General features: G+C 45.2%; 1 protein-coding gene across 1 annotated transcript; it reads right to left on the reverse strand.

Annotated features, from left to right (window-relative positions):
- Positions 1–15903: 15903 nt before the first annotated feature.
- Positions 15904–18504, reverse strand: CCR4 (C-C motif chemokine receptor 4). The gene is made up of 2 exons (XM_010201595.2): positions 18415–18504; positions 15904–17040 (listed from the first exon to the last, which is right to left on the reverse strand). Exon 2 carries the CDS (start codon positions 17016–17018, stop codon positions 15942–15944), a length of 1077 nt encoding a protein of 358 aa, XP_010199897.1. The 5' UTR covers positions 17019–17040; positions 18415–18504; the 3' UTR covers positions 15904–15941.
- Between the last annotated feature and the right edge of the window lie 227 nt (positions 18505–18731).

An 18731-nucleotide genomic window follows, 5' to 3' on the forward strand; every position in this document is an offset into this window, starting at 1 on the left:
AAAACTTTGTCAGACCCCTTTGTAGTATCTGTGGTGTAGCTGTGTGATCTATTCCAGATGCTGAAGCACCACGGGATGGTCTGTCTGGTGGAACCAGCTGCCTCCCGAAGGTATAGCAAGAAGGAATGCTGCTAATGCTAAAACTGTGGCTCCTCAGATCCTCCTCACTGCCTGTCTTTGGGAATTTGCAAGTGTTTTGCTGGCACAGCAGCTGAATACCAGGCACAGTGTTCTCTAGTTTCAGCAGAGCAGTGCAGACCTGATATTTGCAATGGGGCTGTAAGAAGTGGAGGTTTTACCCTGGTCCCATCTGGAAGGTAGGTGTGATCTTTGCTGTTCTGTAGGGGGATGCCATTAGAAATATCTCAAGTGTAGCTGTAGGGGTTCAGCTTAGCACTGATTTTTTTCCACAGCACTGCAGTGAGGTGTGTGAGTTTATACTGCAATCCATTGCATCAATGATGCCCTTTAAATGTGATTACTTGGGATGAATGAGCAAGTAGGTGAACAGGAGCTTGTGAATAGTGTGCACTGTTTCACTGAACTCTCTTTCTTAACCTGTGTGTGCAAGGCTGCTCTTTCCCTTAGGTTTGTAATACAACTGTCTTCCTAAGTGTTGATCAGAATTTCCTAGCTCTTGAATCACAAGGCTGAGACTTGACCTTGTTGGTGCCCCTTTAGTCTCCCCATGCCCTTTGTAATTCTCCTGTACAGACAGCTCTCCCTCTCTCTCATCTCTTTGGGGGCTTCACAGTGCTTAACATTTTCTTTTCCAGTTTTTGGATGCAATATCCATTTGTTTGCACAGTTTGAATGTTTACAGGAGTCTGACTCCAAGGATAATCACCTTGCCTGGACAGCAAACACTATCTCCTGACAAACATGTGTCAGGTGTTCAGAACTGGCAAGTACAGAAGAAGAATCTTGTGTCTTAACAGTGTGCTGTACTGTCCAGGCTGAGGAGGAGACCTGCTAACAGGGGAAAGAATCTGCTCTCCTCAAATGGACTTAATTCCTTTGATATAATCAGGTGGCCAACTGGACTGCTGCAGTCCTCTTGTATTCTTATTTCAGATATATTGAAGTCACAGGACAGCAGCATCTCCATATGAGTAAAATGGATATTCTGATGCTTTTTCCTAAGATGTTTTTCCTGGAAATCCATCCATATTTGAGCAAAGAGCTCACAATGCTGAGAGATCCTAACCTGAGCCTCCAACAGCAGCTTGGTAATATACTGGCCCTTGTCTGCACCAGCAGGAAACTAGTTGAGAATGCTTTTGTTACGTGGCTTTGCGGTCAGTCATCATCTTCCCTTTTTTGCTTCAGAACACTCTAACATGTTTTCCCAAAGGAACTAATGGTTGGTTAATGTACAGTCCCCACATTTTCCTTTTAATCTGTTCTTGTACACATCTTTTTCCAGACTGCAAGCACCATTTTAAGAGAAAATCCAAGAGGAATCTAGCCTCTATGCCTCTCTACCTTAAGCCAACACCATCTGTATCTAAAGTATTCCCAGTGTGTTTGTTCAACCTTGTTCTTCAAAATTTCTTGTGCTGGGGGCCCCAGTCTTCCCCAGGCAAGCTATTCTAGTATTGATTGTCAAGAAACTTGTCAGCAGCTGACTGAAATCTTCATTAGTGTATGTAAACCAGTTGTCACTTTCAGCTTCCACAAAGCATGGCTTTGTGCTCTGAGACCATTTTGTGCCCTCTCTGTTATTTTCTTACCTCCCTGATGGACTGGAAGTTATGGAAACCTGCAGAGGTGCAGAGCAACACAGAGAAGAAAGACCCAGCAAGGATGTGAAGGGATGACCAGATCCTTAATGACCTGGTCCAAAATCCTTCAGCAGCTCCTGAGTTGCAAGAAAGCTGTCTTGCAGGCTAGAGCTTCAAGGCATCATAGACATCCTTGAGGTCCTGCCTGGAAGATCACATGAGGAAAGGGACTGGAAGCTGGAGAGGAATGATGTCTCCTTTCATGCTTCTTCAATGAGAAGACAAAACTGGGCAAAAAAAAAAAAGACCTTGGGACTTGATGCAAAGGTTTGAATGGAAAAGCACTGGAAAAAGATGTCACAGGGATCTTTGGGCATGCTTTTGCTGAATAAAGTGTGTCTGTTTAAAGAACCTCTTCTCAGAAGACATTTTCTGTCGGTTGTTGTGTTTCCAAAGATGGGAGTAGTGAAGCAGAGCCTCCAGCTTTGGGTGGGGAGTCTTCAATGTGTGTGCTACCTACAAGAGGAGGTTTCACAAAAGCAGGGCTTGTTTCAGGCCCTTAGTAATGCAATCCTCTTTCAGCAGGATATCTGCTCTTTATGGCCAAGGTAAATGGGGATGTGTTTAAGAATTCCTGGTTTGGGCTTTAGCACATATAGCTGTCCCTCAGGAGCCAAGTATATATTGGACTCCAAGGTCAGGATCTTAGGAAGGGTCTCACTTTTTAACTCTAGTGATGAGAAGCACAGCCTTGCTCATGAATCCACCCAGCATGTGTTCAGAGCAGACTCTGTGCAAGCATCATGATAAGATCTCTGTCTTGCACTTCAGTAATGTGCTTACAGCTGCATGACTGTAGTTTAGCCTCTTCTTTTGGTAGGCAAGGAAAGCTAAAAAAACCCCCTTCATAATGGATTTGTGAATTGAGTTTGAAACTCTAACAGGATCTGTTGAATACTGGTGTAAATCCAGTAGGTAAATGCAGCCAGTATCCGTGGTTTGGAAGGATTTGTTGTTTCCTTATTCATTGTAAGTGTATGCTTTTTTTTTCCCTTGGTGCTTTTATAAGGCTCATGCTTCTATACTAATATTAACAGAGCATCTTCAGTGTTTTCTGGGGTTGTGGGCCAGAGCACAGATGTGAGCAGAACAACTGAGGGTCACCTCTCTAATGCTATAGCTAAGAAACTATTCTTCTGTTTCCTGTTTCATTCCTCTAAGTCTTGCTGGTTTTTCCTCTCACACTAGGGAAGCCCTATATGTAGAGAAATTCAAAACCAAAAAGGTCTTTCAGTGTGTCTGTGGTGGTCTGAAGTGGAGTTCATCTCCAGTACTTCCACATATCCATGATTAATTTGCAAGCTGGTTGAGCTTGTCTTTGCTTCCAGCTTGCTTATTTATGGCTTTCTCCTTGCTCCCATTCACAGGTTCCTTTTTGCAAGCCTCACAAATCTTGGTAGGTGCAGAGAGTGAATATTCTGTGGGTCTCTAGATTTAGCCAGATGTCTCCCCTGGTTGTGGATTTCAACAACAGCACTCTCCTAAGCACTTGCCTTAGAAGGTGAATGATTGTGTGTGATGGTTGCAGGATCTGGATATGTTCCTTCACTACAGGTGAAGGGATCTTCTGAAGTATAGACAGAGGAAAATAAACTCATAGCTTACTCTTAACTTTTCTCCTGCCCTGTCTGTTGCTTTGAACTGTCTGAACCTTTCACCTGTTTAGTGAGAATGTCAGTTGCTGTTTCCACAGCAGGCCCCTGTGGGATAAGGAGAGCTGTGCAGGAGTTTGCTCTCTTTTCGTACCCTCCTCCATGTTACATATCATTTCATAGAAACACAGAATGGTAGGAGTTGAAAGGGACCTTTAGAGATCATCCAGTCCAAACCCCCTGCCAAAGCAGCTCCCACCTAGATCAGGTCACACAGGAACGTGTCCAGGTGGGTTTTGAAACCTCTCAAGAAGGAGCCTCCACACCCTCCCTGGGCAGCCTGTGCCAGGGCTCCCTCACCTCAGCAGGGAAATCGTTTTTCCTTATGTTTAAATGCAACTTTTTGTGTTCCAGCTTGTGTCCACCCCTTGTCCTGTCACCATATACAACAGAAAGACGTGTGGCCCCAGCCTCCCGACACCCACCATTTCTATACTCATAAACGTTAATGACATCCCTCTCAGTGCTTGTTGAAACACTGCACTACCAGCGAGGCTTCCCAGTAGACTTCAGCCTCTGAGAGATGGGTCTGGATCCTGCCAATATACACTTTACATATCATCTTTCAAGCTTTCTGACTCTTTCTTGTTGGTTTTAGGATGTGGTTTGCAGTACTGAATAGGTAGATCCGGTAGAACCTGAGAAGCTGGTACTGAACATGAGAGGGGTTAGCATGGTTTCCTGCAAAGTTCTGTCAAAAGCAGTGACTTGTGCTACTGTGCCTGCCAATGTTGCTCTTTTGGCCCTTTGATCCAGAGCAGTCTCTGCTTCAAAAGCCCAAGTTAAAACGATGTTGAGTCTTTTGAATGCAGCCAAAAAGAGACGCTCGCAGACGTGACTATTTAAAGCAGCGAGTCCACCCAGCTTGTGCTAAAACAGCAGAAAATAGCTGCTGGTTGGTGTCTGTTGAGACAGTTTGGGGTTGGGTTATTTTTTCACTCTTTCAAGTCCAACCTCCCAGGTCTGTTTGCTTTGACTTACAGGCTTCAGAGGTGTTAAAAAAACCCTAGAACCTCTCCAGATCCTTTCAAACTTTGACTCTCGTGACACCAAGAGAGTTGGTGTTCTAGAGTGATGAGCCAAAATTTGAGCTCCATGTCTTTTATTGGGAAGGAAGGAACACACCACACCTCAATACCACTCCAAAATCAAGCTTGTTCACTCATTCTTGGAAACAGAGAACTTGACCTGAAGGTATCAGTAATTCAGATGCAAGAGGAAAAGCTGGCAATGCTGAAATAGCCCAAAAGGCTGCTTTTTAAAAACCCCCAATCTGAACAACACAATCTGTTCAGAGATACTGAAACGAGATTACAGCAGTAGGATGTTTGACTTGCATGAGGCTTGTTTCTCCTGTTCCTGTAGGTACAGTGCAAGGTGCTGAAACAGGGTGTTCAGGCACTATGGGAATAAAACCAAAAGAGAATATTCAGTGTTACAAAACATGATCTGGATGAGTAGCCTAAGACAGAGGAAAGAGGATGATGATGTGTCAGGTGAATAGTGGGCTGTTTGTTGGTTTTGTTTAGTTTCTTTTTTCAAACCCAAGCAGGCCAGCAGTGGAGAGGGGAAAGACAATCCTTCACCACCAGCAGCTCCAGGCTCAACTGCCAAAGGTGAATGGTGCCGAGCTCTGTAATTTTCAGATCTTCATAGGTACAAGTGGAAAGCTTTACTTGACAGAAAGGAGGTGAACTGGGGTGAAGATTCAACTTCCTCAGCTGGATGTGCAGGGTGGGGAAAATATATCCAAACCCTAACAAAAATCCACCTCATTGGCAAGGTGGTGAACACTCACGGCTCTGCTGGTACTTGCTCCCCAACTGCTTATATCACTGACTTGTTTGCTATTTGATCTTTGCTATTCAAGGTAGAAGCAATCCTTTTTCTGAGAGTTCTTGATATGCATCACATATTTTCTGTTGTTCACAAAACAATAAGGTTAGATGATGGCTGGTTTGGTTTCACTGTGGTTTATGGTGAGCGAGTGCCTTCTTCAGAAATAAAACCATGCTGTTGCACTTGTTCTGCAAGGTGGGTGAAAGAACATTCAGAGCTTCCTACTGTTTCTTTTCTGTATGTAATGAGTTTGCTAAGGGTCTGCCCCTTTGGTGCAGCACATGAGAATGCTTTTATCTCACAGGCTTCTTATTATTGTGTTTTCTTTTTCTCACTTAATAAAAGTGGCTTTTCTCATATAAGAATAATGGTGCTGAGTGTGACTAAGGTCCCTCTAACACTGTATCCTCCTTTGATACCTGATCATCTCTTTCTGAGCTTCAGCATCTGAAGCTTTGAGGTGAAATCTTTATTCTCCTACTGAGTTGAGCTGGAATTTCAGTACCTTTTAAACTTTTCAGTAGAAGACACTTGGGTGATTCACCTGCTTCCTCATCGTGACTCAGTTTGCAAATAGAAAACCCCTTGACCTCTAAAGCTCACAGCCTGCAGCGTAACACTGATGTGCACCACTTGAGATTATTTAAAACATCACCTCTTTCTCATCAACTTTGATCTGTGCTTCATAGTGTGTTTTGATTTGGGGATTGTTAACTTGTTGTCAGGCTCTATATGCCTTTTGGTGTTAAAATGTGATGCTGGTTTGGCTTGGAAAGAATATTCCTGTTCTTACAAAGTACTTGGGGTTTTTTTTCCCTCCTACCTGTTTTAGCATGTTTATGCAAATTGGTGAAACCCACTGGTGATGGAAGACATCAGTGTGAAGGAAAGCAGGCAAGCAAATCTATAAAGGGGTAGGGGTTTTGTCTGCAAACCTTCATGATTCAGGACAACAATCACCTGTTGACTGAGAAATGCTAGGGAGAAATTGCTCAAACCAAAGGAGTTTGGGGTTGGTGGTGTTAGGGTTTTTTTTTCCTTAGAATAACTCATGCTGAAGTTGTTTTCATCTTCTGTGGGTGGGGATGAAACTTTTTGGGCCGTGAGTAAAAGTGTGTGCATGGTCCTTGGTGTCTTGAGACAAGACAAGTAATCTAGCAATGGAATACACAGATTTTTGTGCCTGTAATAAATGCTTTGTTTCATTGTAATAACAATGCCTTGTTCTACAAAGGAGGGCAGAGTCTTGATTTCTGCATAGCAGATGCAAAAGTTGAATTGACTGAGATCCCTGACAAGGTGGAAAGCAGAACCTTAACAGTGCTTTTCTCTTTAAGGAGAAGTAAAGGATAAGAGTGCTACAGTCTAGGGCATGTCTGCTCTGATCAATACGTAGTGATGGACACAGTTGGGCTACTTCTGCCTGGTTTAAGTCTGCAGCCCAAGATGGAGGCAGTGGAAGCTGTCTAGTAAGCTGCAGGTAATAAAGCACGGGGTTATTTCCTAAACACAGCCACTGTCTGCAGGCACATGACCAGATTCAGTTGTATTCTGCCCCTGTGCGCTGTGGTTTGTGTGTGTGGGTCTCTCTGCAGTTGCTCTCACAGAGGAGAAATGCCCTTTGAAGCAAAGGGCATTTCTCCTCTCTGATGGGTCTGGATAAATCTCATGTACTGCTCATCTAGCTTGTGCTGCCAGCCCCTGACTAGGTAGACATGGCTTTTGCTGGGAAGGATCTCATTGATTTATTTTCCCCCACTCACTGTGTCTTGTTTTACTTTTGACAAAACAGTAACATCATGTGTTCTTGTGGTCTCAGATCTTGAAAGCTTGGCAGACTTGGCAGAAGGTGTCACTAACATGAACGTTAATACTGGCTACCCACTTGCTCCATTCTTAGCTTTTGATAGCTCCATTGTTAGTTTTATCCATAACTTTTGCACACCTGTTTCTGTACAAGTAGTTGACATTTTTTTTAGAGCTCTTTTTACATTTTTCCAGGAACCTGGAAGCCTACACATACCCTGTGGTTTGTGTTGGCAGGACAGTCCATGAATTGGTGGTGTGCCCACCCCAAAATCCAGGCCACGTTCAGACACGTCATATATTATGACTGAGGTCTTCATTGTGAATCACCTTACAGAAAGGATGAGCTTTCTTTTCTGATCAGGACACAGTTAGTAGTTGCTCTGCACCTGTACAAACCCTTCCCTGGATGGCTTTTTCTGAAAAATAAAAATCCCCAAATAAGACCAAGAAACATTCTGTAGAACCTTGGACACCTGGTGCTGACCTCACTTTCTCAGTCTCTGACACTAATTGGCATCACTTCAGAGCTGAGCTTTCATAAATGCTAATTTGATGTTGGATCATTTAGAATTTCTTCACATAGTCCCATTTGCCAAAGCAACACAAGGAAAAACTTCTTCCCTGTTGAGGTGAGGGAGCACTGGCAGGGGCTGCCCAGATGGGCTGTGGAGTCTCCTTCTCTGGAGACATTCCAACCCAGCTGGACGAGTTCCTGTGTGACCTACTCTGGGTGGCCCTGCTCTGGCAGGGGGGTTGCACTGGATGAGCTTTCAGGGTCCCTTCCAGCCCTTGAGATCCTGTGCCTGTGACAGAGTCTATAAAACGCCGTCGCTTTTACTTTGTAGAAGCAACAACAGTTCATTTTCTGGGTAAATTCTCATGAACAAAGTCAGCAGGTTTCTTTTAAAAAAGGCAACCCAACAGGAAAAAAACCCTTTTTTCTGGGTGGTTTCTACAGTAATATTCATCACCTTACTGAAATTTGGCTTCAAATGCTACTTTTTTTCTTAGTTCTGGCCCATTCATAAGGGTGTGTGACCATTGCTACTGATTGAACAGTGCGGTGGGTTTATTCCTCTAAAGTTGTCACCAAAAAGTACTGTGTTAAATAAGACAAACCCATGAGTTCTTCCTACAATTTCTGATTACTGGAGGACTTTTGAAATGATTTCCCCCCATTCTCTCATCAGCATCCAATTTTTAAAAGAATTCAAGGCAGAAATAATGAAACAGAATCACAGAATGGTAGGGGTTGGAAGGGACCTTTAGAGATCATCCAGTCCAACCTCCCTGCAGAAGCAGGTCCACCTGGATCAGGTTGCACAGGAACAAGTCCAGGTGGGTTTTGAAGACCTCTAGAGAAGGAGCCTCCACACCCTCCCTGGGCAGCCTGTGCCAGGGCTCCCTCACTGAAACACTGAAATAGTTTTTCCTTATGTTTAAATGCAACTTTTTGTATTCCAGCTTGTGTCCATCACCCCTTGTCCTGTCACTGGATACAACAGAAAAAAAGTGCTGCCCCAACCTCCTGACACCCACCATGGAGATATTTGTAAATATTCATGAGATCCTCCTCAGTCTCCTCTTCTCCAGACTAAACAGCCCCAGTTCCCGCAGCCTTTCCTCGTATGAAAGATGCTCCAGTCCCCTGATCATCTTGGTGGCCCTGCACTGGCCTCTCTCCAGCACTTCCCTGTCCCTCTGGAGCTGAGGAGCCCAGAACTGGACACAGGACTCCAGATGAGGCCTCACCAGGGCAGAGTAGAGATAGGGAGCAGAACCTCCCTTGACCTGCTGCCCACACTCTTCTTGATGCATCCCAGGCTGCCATTGGCTTCTTGGCCACGAGGGCACATTGCTGACTCACGTTCAGTTTATTATCAACCAGCACTCCCAGGTCTCTCTCTGCAGAGCTGCTCTCCAGCAGGTCAATCCCCAGCCTGTCCTGGTGCATGGGGTTGATTTCAAAAGCAGAATGTTTTGCTGCTGTAGTCAGAAGCCAGGCATCCTCCTTGTGTGACTGCTGCACGTGGTGATCATCAGCTTAAACTGGCGAGGGAAGGAATGTGTGTTACTCCACGTGACTGTGGGAGAGGAGGTTGTGGCATATACATTCATGAGAAAAGCCAGAGCTGGAGCAGATGGGAGCCAGCCTCCCCATGGGGGATTTTGGGGGTTCCCTAGTATTTCTGAGGAAAGGAAGCAAGTGCGGGTCTGCGTTATGCAAGGATGGGTTGGTGAAGCAGAACTGAGGAGAACACAGCCTAAATCCAAACTTCCTTTTTCTTTCCTTTTGCAAACTCTCCCACCCCTTCTGTGTAGCGTTGCAGGTTTCTGTGTGACACCTGGTGCTATGGCTTTCACTCCTGTAGAAAGCATAAACAAGCTCTTGTGGCAGCGAGGGCAGACCCGTGCTCTGCAGCTTCTCAGCACTGTTTGTCTGCAGGGCTCGCAGACAACGTTGTTTCTTGCAGTCAACCAGCCTTGTTTTCTTTCCATCCCTGATGTTTGTGAATGAGCAACAAAGGGCATAATCGACAGGAAAAATCATCCTTCTCTTTCTTAAAGTGCTTTTTACACCTTTCCCACATGCTCTGGTGGCGGAAAAGGCAAGTCACTCAGTCTGCGGTCACGGTCTTGTGGTCAAATTTCAGTTTACCATTTATGAGCAAGTACAGAGATGTGTTGTGGTCATGCTTCACTTTGATTGAGATACTTTTGTGTCACTACTAGCTCGTACTGCTCTTTCTATTTGTGTGGGATGGCGACAGGTTAAATGTCAGGGAGGGACTCTTAGATCTACCTGCCCAAACCACAATATTTCCATGTAGGAATGCAAAGTCCCTGTGCAAAAGAAACAAATATGCAGGGATGTTCCAACCACTGTCCCAGGTACAAAAGTCTCTTCCTAAACTTGACTGCTTGGGGCTTCTCAGAAAATGCTGTTCTTTTAGGCACAGGGTCTGGTAATGTCCATCTTCACTCAGTGTTGCCTCACAGGTCACTAACAGCATCAAAAGTACCTTTTATGAGGGTTTCCTATCTGTGGAAACACATCACATTCTTGCAGGTCAAATTCCTGATGGTTGCAGTTGTTAAAAGGAAAAGCAAGGATACAAACATCTTTGTATTGCAAAAGAATTCCTAGTGCCTGAGTAGTTTTTCTTTGGCAACGCCTGAGAGCACAAAAACTTGCAGTGTGTGGTTACTGAGTGACCTGTACTGAGTGCATGTTGTTAACTCATTTTGAAACAAGAAACTAGAACCCAGAGGAACGTTAAACCATCCAAGATGACTTGACATAAATAAATACTTCTCCGGCACATAAACTAAAAGAGAACACTGCATTGATCAGTATATGGGGGCTGCATTTACACAGAGGATGATGTGTTTTATTTAACCTTTTGGACACTCCTTGATGCATCAAGAAGAGTGTGGGCAGCAGGTCAAGGGAGGTTGTTCTCCATCTCTACTCTGCCCTGGTGAGGCCTCATCTGGAGTCCTGTGTCCGGTTCAGGGCTCCTCAGCTCAAGAGAGAAAGGGAACTGCTGGAGAGAGGCCAGTGCAGGGCCACCAAGATGATCAGGGGACTGGAACATCTTTCATATGAGGAAAGGCTGCGGGACCTGGGGCTGTTTAGTCTGGAGGAGACTGAGGGGGGATCTTATTAACATTTACAAATATCTAAAGGGTGGGTGTCAGGAGGTTGGGGCAGCACTTTTTTCTGTAGTAGAGAGTAACAGGACAAGGGGTGATGGGATGAAGCTGGAACACAAAAAGTTCCACTTAAACATAAGAAAAAACTCTTTCAGTGTTTCAGTGAGGGAGCCCTGGCACAGGCTGCCCAGGGAGGGTGTGGAGGCTCCTTCCTTGGAGGTCTTCAAGACCTGCCTGGACACGTTCCTGTGTGACCTGATCTAGGTGGGACCTGCTTCTGCAGGGGGGTTGGACTGGATGAGCTCTAAAGGTCCCTTCCAACCCCTACTGTTCTATGATTCTATGAAACAAGAATCGTTGCTTTCTGGTGTTTCAAGGCAGACTACACCCTTTGTGCCAACACAGGACGCCTTTTATTAGAGATGATGTTAGCTGGTGAGGGATCCCTTCCTGTCCTGTCTCAACCCACAGGCCTTTTGTTATATTTTCTCTTCCCCATCCCACCTCAGGGGAGAAAAAGAGAGGGAGTGCTCACAGTGCTTTGTTGCCAGCTGGGCTTAAACCATGGGAGCTGATCACCTTCATTCACTTACCTCCAGATAACCCTTCATATTAACCTTTGGTCCTCCTCTCAGAACCTGGATCCAGACAGGGACTTTCCTGGCAGGGCCATCTCAGATTTGGTTACCAGAAAAGGTACAGTGTGTGGGTGGCTCTTTCCTGGAGTTCCCCTCACCAAGCTGAAATGTGAGTCCTCTCCAAGGAGAGCCCTGAGATTCTGTCAGAAACATTCGTTGTGCTCGTAATGTCTGAGCTTTTGCTCTGTGCATCAGGTTTCTTTGCTGTAAGACAGTAGCTTTTAAAAATAAGGTCAAGTGGGCAAGGATGCAGAAGAGAAGGCTTTAATTACTCATTTCAGTAGAGATATCATATGCATGCTACCATTTCAGAGTTCCAAGGAGGGTTAGAAATAAGACAAAAGCCTGAGTGTGGTCTGAGTTGTCTTTTGAGGTGAGCACATGAGGGGTAGGTGGAAGAACAAACTTGCCAAGGGAAAGAGAAGAGCAGCATTGGCCAGTCATGTCCGTGCTCCATCAAGAAGATGTGTCAGGACTTTGTTTTGGTGGTCTGGAACAAAGGGCTTTTTCACTTTTGAGCCTCATTTCTGTGAGAAGTGTCTTTGACTCAGTGACTATCCCACAGGATGGGACTTTGTTGATTCTTCTGGTGGATGTTGCTGCTCCACGACTGTGAAAAACAAAATCATCCTGGAAGCACCTGACTTGGCATCTCCTCATTGCTAATGCCTGCTCCTTTAGGAATGACTTCTCCATGACTACCAGTGGCATCTGAATTCATTATTGCTGTGTCACAGTAAGGTGACTGCAGATACAACCAGCACTACATCACTTTGGTGTGGTTTTACCAGCTCTGCAAATTATTGCCTGTTTCCAGTCTCCACTTTAAAAGCTTCTTTCCTTCTTGGAGCTACAAAGTCCTCTTGAGCTCTCTGTAGGCATTGCCTTAAGCACCTTTTTAATGATCATTTTCACTGACCTTATTAAATCAGAGTGGTAGAAGTTGGATGGGACCTCTAGAGATCATCCAGGCCAGACATGGGAGTTGATGAGGTTGCTCTCTGCCTGTGTTGAAAGAGATATTGGATAAAACTGAAAACCATTAAGAGCTCCTTGAGGAAAATGTGTGACTGTAGATCCCTGCTGGCAGCTTTACACTGGAAATATCCTGGTAAGAGAGGAGCACTGTAGTGCCTGTTGAAATGTCTTTTCCTTCAGACCGAGTGTGCAGAGCTGGGGCTGGGACAGTGGCAGGAGAAGGAAGGAGAATAGCAATTCCTTGCTGGCTTTCAGACTGAGAGGAGCAGTTTGGGAGGAGGCTGCTGACCCTGATGCTTCTGCACAATTAAAAGCAACGAAGCCATCTTTCAGACTAAAAGGTAAGGGTGTGATTTGCTTTAGTTAGGTGTGACTGTGGTGGCCTATTGTATGAAAACAAACCAACCAGCTTGTTTTTACCTTTTGATCATTCTTTATAATTAATAAAATTCAGCTCCTTTTTCTCCTCATTAGCACAAATGACGAAGGGATTCAGGCTGGCCTTCTGGGGAACCCTGATGTAAAAATATGAGTAGAAGAATGAGTCAGCTTTGCTCCACTCAAATGTCTATCCACTGTCTGTCATGCTTCAACAGGTCTGTACCTACCATCATCTGTTGCTTGGAAACTCTTGTTCAGCTAAAATGACACCTTTGGTCAACTGACATTTTGAAAAATCTCTGCTTTGCTTTTGTCTGTGTTAATACTATCATCATGTCCTTTCTCAGCAGCACATTTCAAAGCCTTTCACGCAAAAGAGGAGCAGCGTCATCCATTATTGCTCAGTGCATGGGGGAGTGCTTGTTCCAGGTGACAGAGGAGCAAGCCACCTAAGTCTGATGACCTCTAGTCCCAGGACCTGGATTCCTGAGCCCATCACTTAAAGATGAGCTCTCCCTTGCACCCAGTTCAGCAAATCCACTGAGAGCTTTCAGCTTTCAGCTCGGTTGCACATCCAGCACACACACTGAGTCACCATGAGTGTTGCTGGGACGAGTGGAGAATTTATTTGGGCAGAGAAACAGGGACAATGTTCACCTGGGGGGAACTCTGGCTGCACCAAGCACCCTCTGCAGGAAAGACACGTGTGGTGTGAAGCAGCTCTGGGTTTCATGTGGAAGAGGGGCTTTCCACTCACTCCATTGGCAGCAATGCTGCATGGCTGCCCATCAGACCTCTCCTCCTGCCCACAGCCTGTCTGCCCAGAGCTGGAGCAGCCATTCCTCAACACCCCTCTTAGCCCCAGACTTCTCTTCCCTCACTATCATCAAGAGCCTATGGCTTGCTCTTTGCTTGCTGGCTGCTGTTTTTGCCAGGCCAGCACAGTAAATGCTTCCCCTGGTCTGGAATGCAAGATTTCTCAAAAGGTCCCATTTATCAGGTCAAGAGGAAGATAAGTGCCACGTGCTGTCTGGCTGTCTGGCAGGTTGCTCTCTGCACTTGACTGATAAATAGCTCAGCAATTCACGGTGCCTGTGCCATCAGCGTCACGTCTGTGGGGACAGTGTGCACTGCTGGCTTGAGAGGGATGTGTTACTGGGTTCTGTGACATCTATGAGACTTTGAAGCACCTGGCACTTTGCAGTTTGTCTCCTCTTCCCCTTCAAAACAGGTAGTGGATGGCTTAATCAGTTCTTCCCAAGTGAATTACCCAGTGGCTTGTACGGTTCTGAGCAGTATGAATTCATGGTCTGTCTTGGGCAGGAAGATGCTATCTTACCACAAGTAATGTCTTCCACAGCTGTTCTCATTACAGAATCACAGAGTGGTGAGGGTTGGAAGGGCCCTGCAGAGCTCATCCAGCCCAGCCCCCTGTTGATGCAGGTTCCCATCCATCAGGGGGCACAGAAATGTGTCCAGGTGGGTTTGGAAACCTCCAGAGAAGAAGCCTCCACACCCTCCCTGGGCAGCCTGGGCCAGGGCTCCCTCACTCTTACAGGGAAGGAGTACAGTAAATTCTCTGCATTAAAGCAGAAACTTGCTTGTCAGCTTCAGCAAACTGCCAATGCATTCCCAAAATGAACTGTGATGGATGCATGTGTGCACGAGCATTTCAGTGGGCTGCTTTTTAGTTTCAGTCTTGTAACACAAGAGAGGTGACAAGGAGGTTGAGCTTCCACTCACGTTCTTGTTTATTATAGAATGGTAAGGCTTGGAAGGGACCTTTAGAGATCATCTAATCCAACCCCCATTTAGGGTGGTGAGAACAAAGGCACTACAGTATTTCTCCATTTCTTATCCAGCCCTTTCTGCTCTTTGCAGCCACACCTGAATGCTGAGCCACGTGCTTTGGTATTGACAGCCTAAGGAAAACTAAGATCTTCCTGCTGGATGGTTGTTGTCCAACAGAAAGACATACCAGAGGTACCTTCCAGTATGGATTTTCCACTCTTACTTTGCTGCTACATTACTGACTTTTTGCCTCTTTTAAAGATTACTGAATCACAGAGTCACAGAATCTTAAATGTTGGAAGGGGCCTCAAGAGATGATCTAGTCCAACACCCCTGTTAAAAGCTAAGCATGGCAGGAAGAGCTTTCCCTTCCTGTTCCAGGTCTCTGATTAATATCATGTAGATGTACAAGTGGCTACTGGGGCATCCCACTCTTGGCATTCTTCTGTTATCAAGTGCTAGGATTCCTTGGGTGGCTTCTAAGTTATGACAGGCTGTGTCTATACAGTCTCTGTTTTATCATAGAATGGTAGGGTTGGATGGAACCTTTAGAGATCATGCAGTCCAACCCTGAGTTTTGGTACTTTTGGAACAAAGAACACTCACTTCAAAAGACAGACTTTTAACCAAGGTGCTTCAAATTTATCCAACATGTGCTTGGAAAATCAGGGCTTATTTTAAACACTTTTATTCAAAAATATTATAAACATTTTCTAAGTTAATTAGAATACAGAATTGCTGAATTACAGTGATCAAAGTGATTCAAAGTACCTATAGATACACCTACACATAGTCATACACGGCAACTTGGAGAGAACATGCCTATAACCCAACGTAATGCGTTTGCTTTGAGTCTTTGTGCACCTAAAGAATACATTTTTGTGTCCTTTTTGTTAATGGCACAGGCTTTATCCTCTCCCCAGGGTGAAACATTTAACAATGGTAGGTACTATTAATAGCTTGCTGAGAGTCAGAATGAAGTCAACCGTAGAACAAAAAAAGATGGTAGTAACTATCCTTCTTGAATAAATGAATGTATTTTCCAAGTGCAGGTGCTGATGAGAAGCAGCTGTGTCTCCTCTGCCCCTCCATACAGGCTGACCTCTGTCTTGGTGCTGGTGAAGAGGAGGCAGCGTGGCACAGTGCTTTGCAGAGAGCTGAGGCTGCTGTTACACCTGGGCAGTGGTTCGTGACCGCACCGGGTGGAACTTGCCTGTCCATCCACCACGTTCTCACATCTACGACACCTTCTGTATAACGTTCATGAAATCTAGGGGCAGAAATCAAAGCTGAAGTAAGTAATTATCTGGCAGTAGCTTATTCTTAAATGCATGTGCATCTGCTTAGCTTTTCCAAGCTCCTGCTGCTGTCAGTTTGCTCGCTGGAGAGTTCGATGCCTGGTCTGAAACGTCTCACAGAGCATCTTGATCCCCCGTCGACTGTGTGTGGAAGGAGCTGGTAGATTCGCTGTGGTAAGCCATGTGAACTCCACACCACTTGCAAATATCTCCAGGTAACGGCCAGTTCTTAAACAGCATCTTCAGATACTTCTTGAATTTTTCCCCCATGAAGAAGTAGATGACTGGATTGAGGCAACAGTGGAAAAGGCCGAGGATTTCTGTTACCTGGAAAGCGTAATCCAGGTTCCTGCTCAGCTGGCAGTTGCCAATGATGCCCATAACTTCCAGCAGTTGTAAGAAAATAACAATGTTGTAAGGAGTCCAAAAGAAGAAAAACAGGATCATGACAACAAAGATCATCTTCACAGCCTTGTTCTTCTTCTCGTTTCTACACTGAACTAACGTTTTAATGATCATGGAGTAGCAAAACGCCATAATTATAAAAGGGATTAGGAGCCCTAAAACGTTGATTTCCAAAGTGGCAAAAAGTTTCCAGGTGGTGAAGTTGCCTGTATATCTGAGCTTGCAGGTGGTATAGTTGCGTTCATCAACAGATTCTCTGAATACCAGCTCTGGGACTGAGGCCGAAAGAGCCACCAGCCATACAACGAGGCTGGTAATCAAGCCACGGAAGGTGGTCCTTGCTTTCAAGGAAAACACTGCACGAACAATTGCCAGGTATCTGTCTATGCTCATGAGCATAATGAAGAATATCCCGCTGTAAAACCCCACCAGGTAGATCCACGAGATGATTTTACACCAGAGAGTTCCAAAAACCCATTGGTCTATTGTGAAATAAGACCAGAACGGCAAGGATAAAACAAAGAGCAAATCTGAGATGGCAAGGTTTAGCAGGTACACATCAGTCATGCTCTTCAGCCTCTTGTATTTGAAGAGGACCACAATGACCAGAATGTTTCCCATGAGCCCCACCAGGAACACGAGGGTATACAGAACAGGTAGGAAGGAGGCTGCAAACCTCCTGACGCTTTCCTTACTGCACGGTCTCGGGCCATAGTCATAACTGTCGTAGTAGTCGTATGCTGTTACATTCTCAGCTTCAAAGGACTCTGTATTTGAAGAACTCATGTTGGTTTTTTTCTCCCAGTTCCTGAGAAAGAGAGAAGATAAAAATGTCAGTGACTTTCAGCTTGTGAAGACTGTGTGGTTACCCCACAGACCATGGGTGGCCGGCCATGAGTGACTGGCAGCTCACTGCACTTCTCCGTCCAGATTCTCAAACCCTTGTTTAAGCATTGATGGGATGCATGTGCACACGTGCAAAATGTGCTGTCCTCAACCTGTGTGGGCTCAGCCTTTGTGCAACTTGGATGTCCAGCACGCTGTTCAAATGGCAGAGGGGAAAGCAAAGAGGAAGGAAAGATGCGGACCGCCAATGTCAAAGCAGAGAGGGATCGATCCCGTCTGCAGCAACGCAAAGAGCACAGCCACTGTTGGTAGCACTGCAGGATTTCACCCACCTTTCCAACCATGCAAACATCCAGACAGTAAGAAAAATGCATCTGACGACTCTTTCTAATGAAGCTACGCTTACTGAAAGCTGACCTGAGCTTTCAGCAAGTGCTGCCTTTGGTGGCTAAATGAGTAACAGGAATTTGTCATTCTCCTGTGCACCTTCTTTTCTGATAGAAACTGAGTTTTAAGTGATGATGCTTCCAGGTAAATAAGTTGGACACAGTGCAAATCACATGGCTGCTGTATTATTGTGTGCCCACCTGGACACGTTCCTGTATGACCTGATCTAGGTTGACCTGCTTCTGCAGGGGCATTGGGCTAGATCATCTCTAAAGGTCCCTTCCAACCCCTACCATTCTGTGATTCACATCGTTCACAGCAAGTGTTATTGTTTGAAACACACCAGAATTTTTCTAAGCCTGAGTTATATCCTTCCCCTTTGCCTTTATTTTTATGAACAGAAAGCAGAAGAAAAGTGAATGTCATTGCTTAATTTCTCTTGTTGCTCCATCACAATGAGCATTGACTGTCATTATCCTGACTCCTGCTATGTGTAGCCCCACTCATGCCACCTCTCCAGCCTACAGTTCTGATCCATTACACACAGAGAGGAACTTAATCCGAATTACAAGTCACTGGGGCAAAACTGAGAACAATGGGCTAGAGATGACAGCTTTGCAACTGCACCTTAGACATAGAATCATAGAATGGCAGGGGTTGGAAGGGACCTTTAGAGATCATCCAGTCCAACCCCCCTGCAGAAGTAGGGTCACCTAGATCAGGTCACAGAGGAACACCTGAATCTAATCTAGGTTTAGCATAATATACTGATATATTTCCAACTGAACACACATGCTTACAGAACACACATAAACCCACGTCTGCTGATGCAGAAGGAGTTGTTCAAACTGCCTTTAAAACTACCTGAGCAGCACAAGAGGTAAATGAAGAAGCACTCCAGTCACACACGAGACACAACTTTTCAGCAGCTGCATTTTGTGAATTTTACCTTTTTCTCTCCTCTTTTTTAATGTTTTCTGAGATGATGTGAAGAAGCTTCTTTGCTCTAAGGATGCAGAACCGCTTGCTTCTCACCAGGTAGCTGTGCCAGGGAGGTGCTGCCTACACAGCGATATCCAGCAGCTGCAAAAAGCAGATGTCACTAGGTAGCTGTGTCTCTTAACGGAAGCTTGGTACTTCCTTGCAGATTGTATCACAAGTGCTTCTCAGTGCTCATCAGAAATAAACTCAGACATCAAATTAACGCTTCTTATAGCGTGTAAGGAAACACAAGTTTCCACTCACGGTGTCATTGCTGAGTTAAAA

Source organism: Colius striatus, chromosome 5 (assembly GCF_028858725.1).
Source record: "Colius striatus isolate bColStr4 chromosome 5, bColStr4.1.hap1, whole genome shotgun sequence".
Lineage (NCBI taxonomy): Eukaryota > Metazoa > Chordata > Aves > Coliiformes > Coliidae > Colius > Colius striatus.

Bases quoted from the DNA above. Each gene is read 5' to 3' on its own strand.
- CCR4 (XM_010201595.2), bottom strand. From the start codon at position 17,018: ATGAGTTCTTCAAATACAGAGTCCTTTGAAGCTGAGAATGTAACAGCA.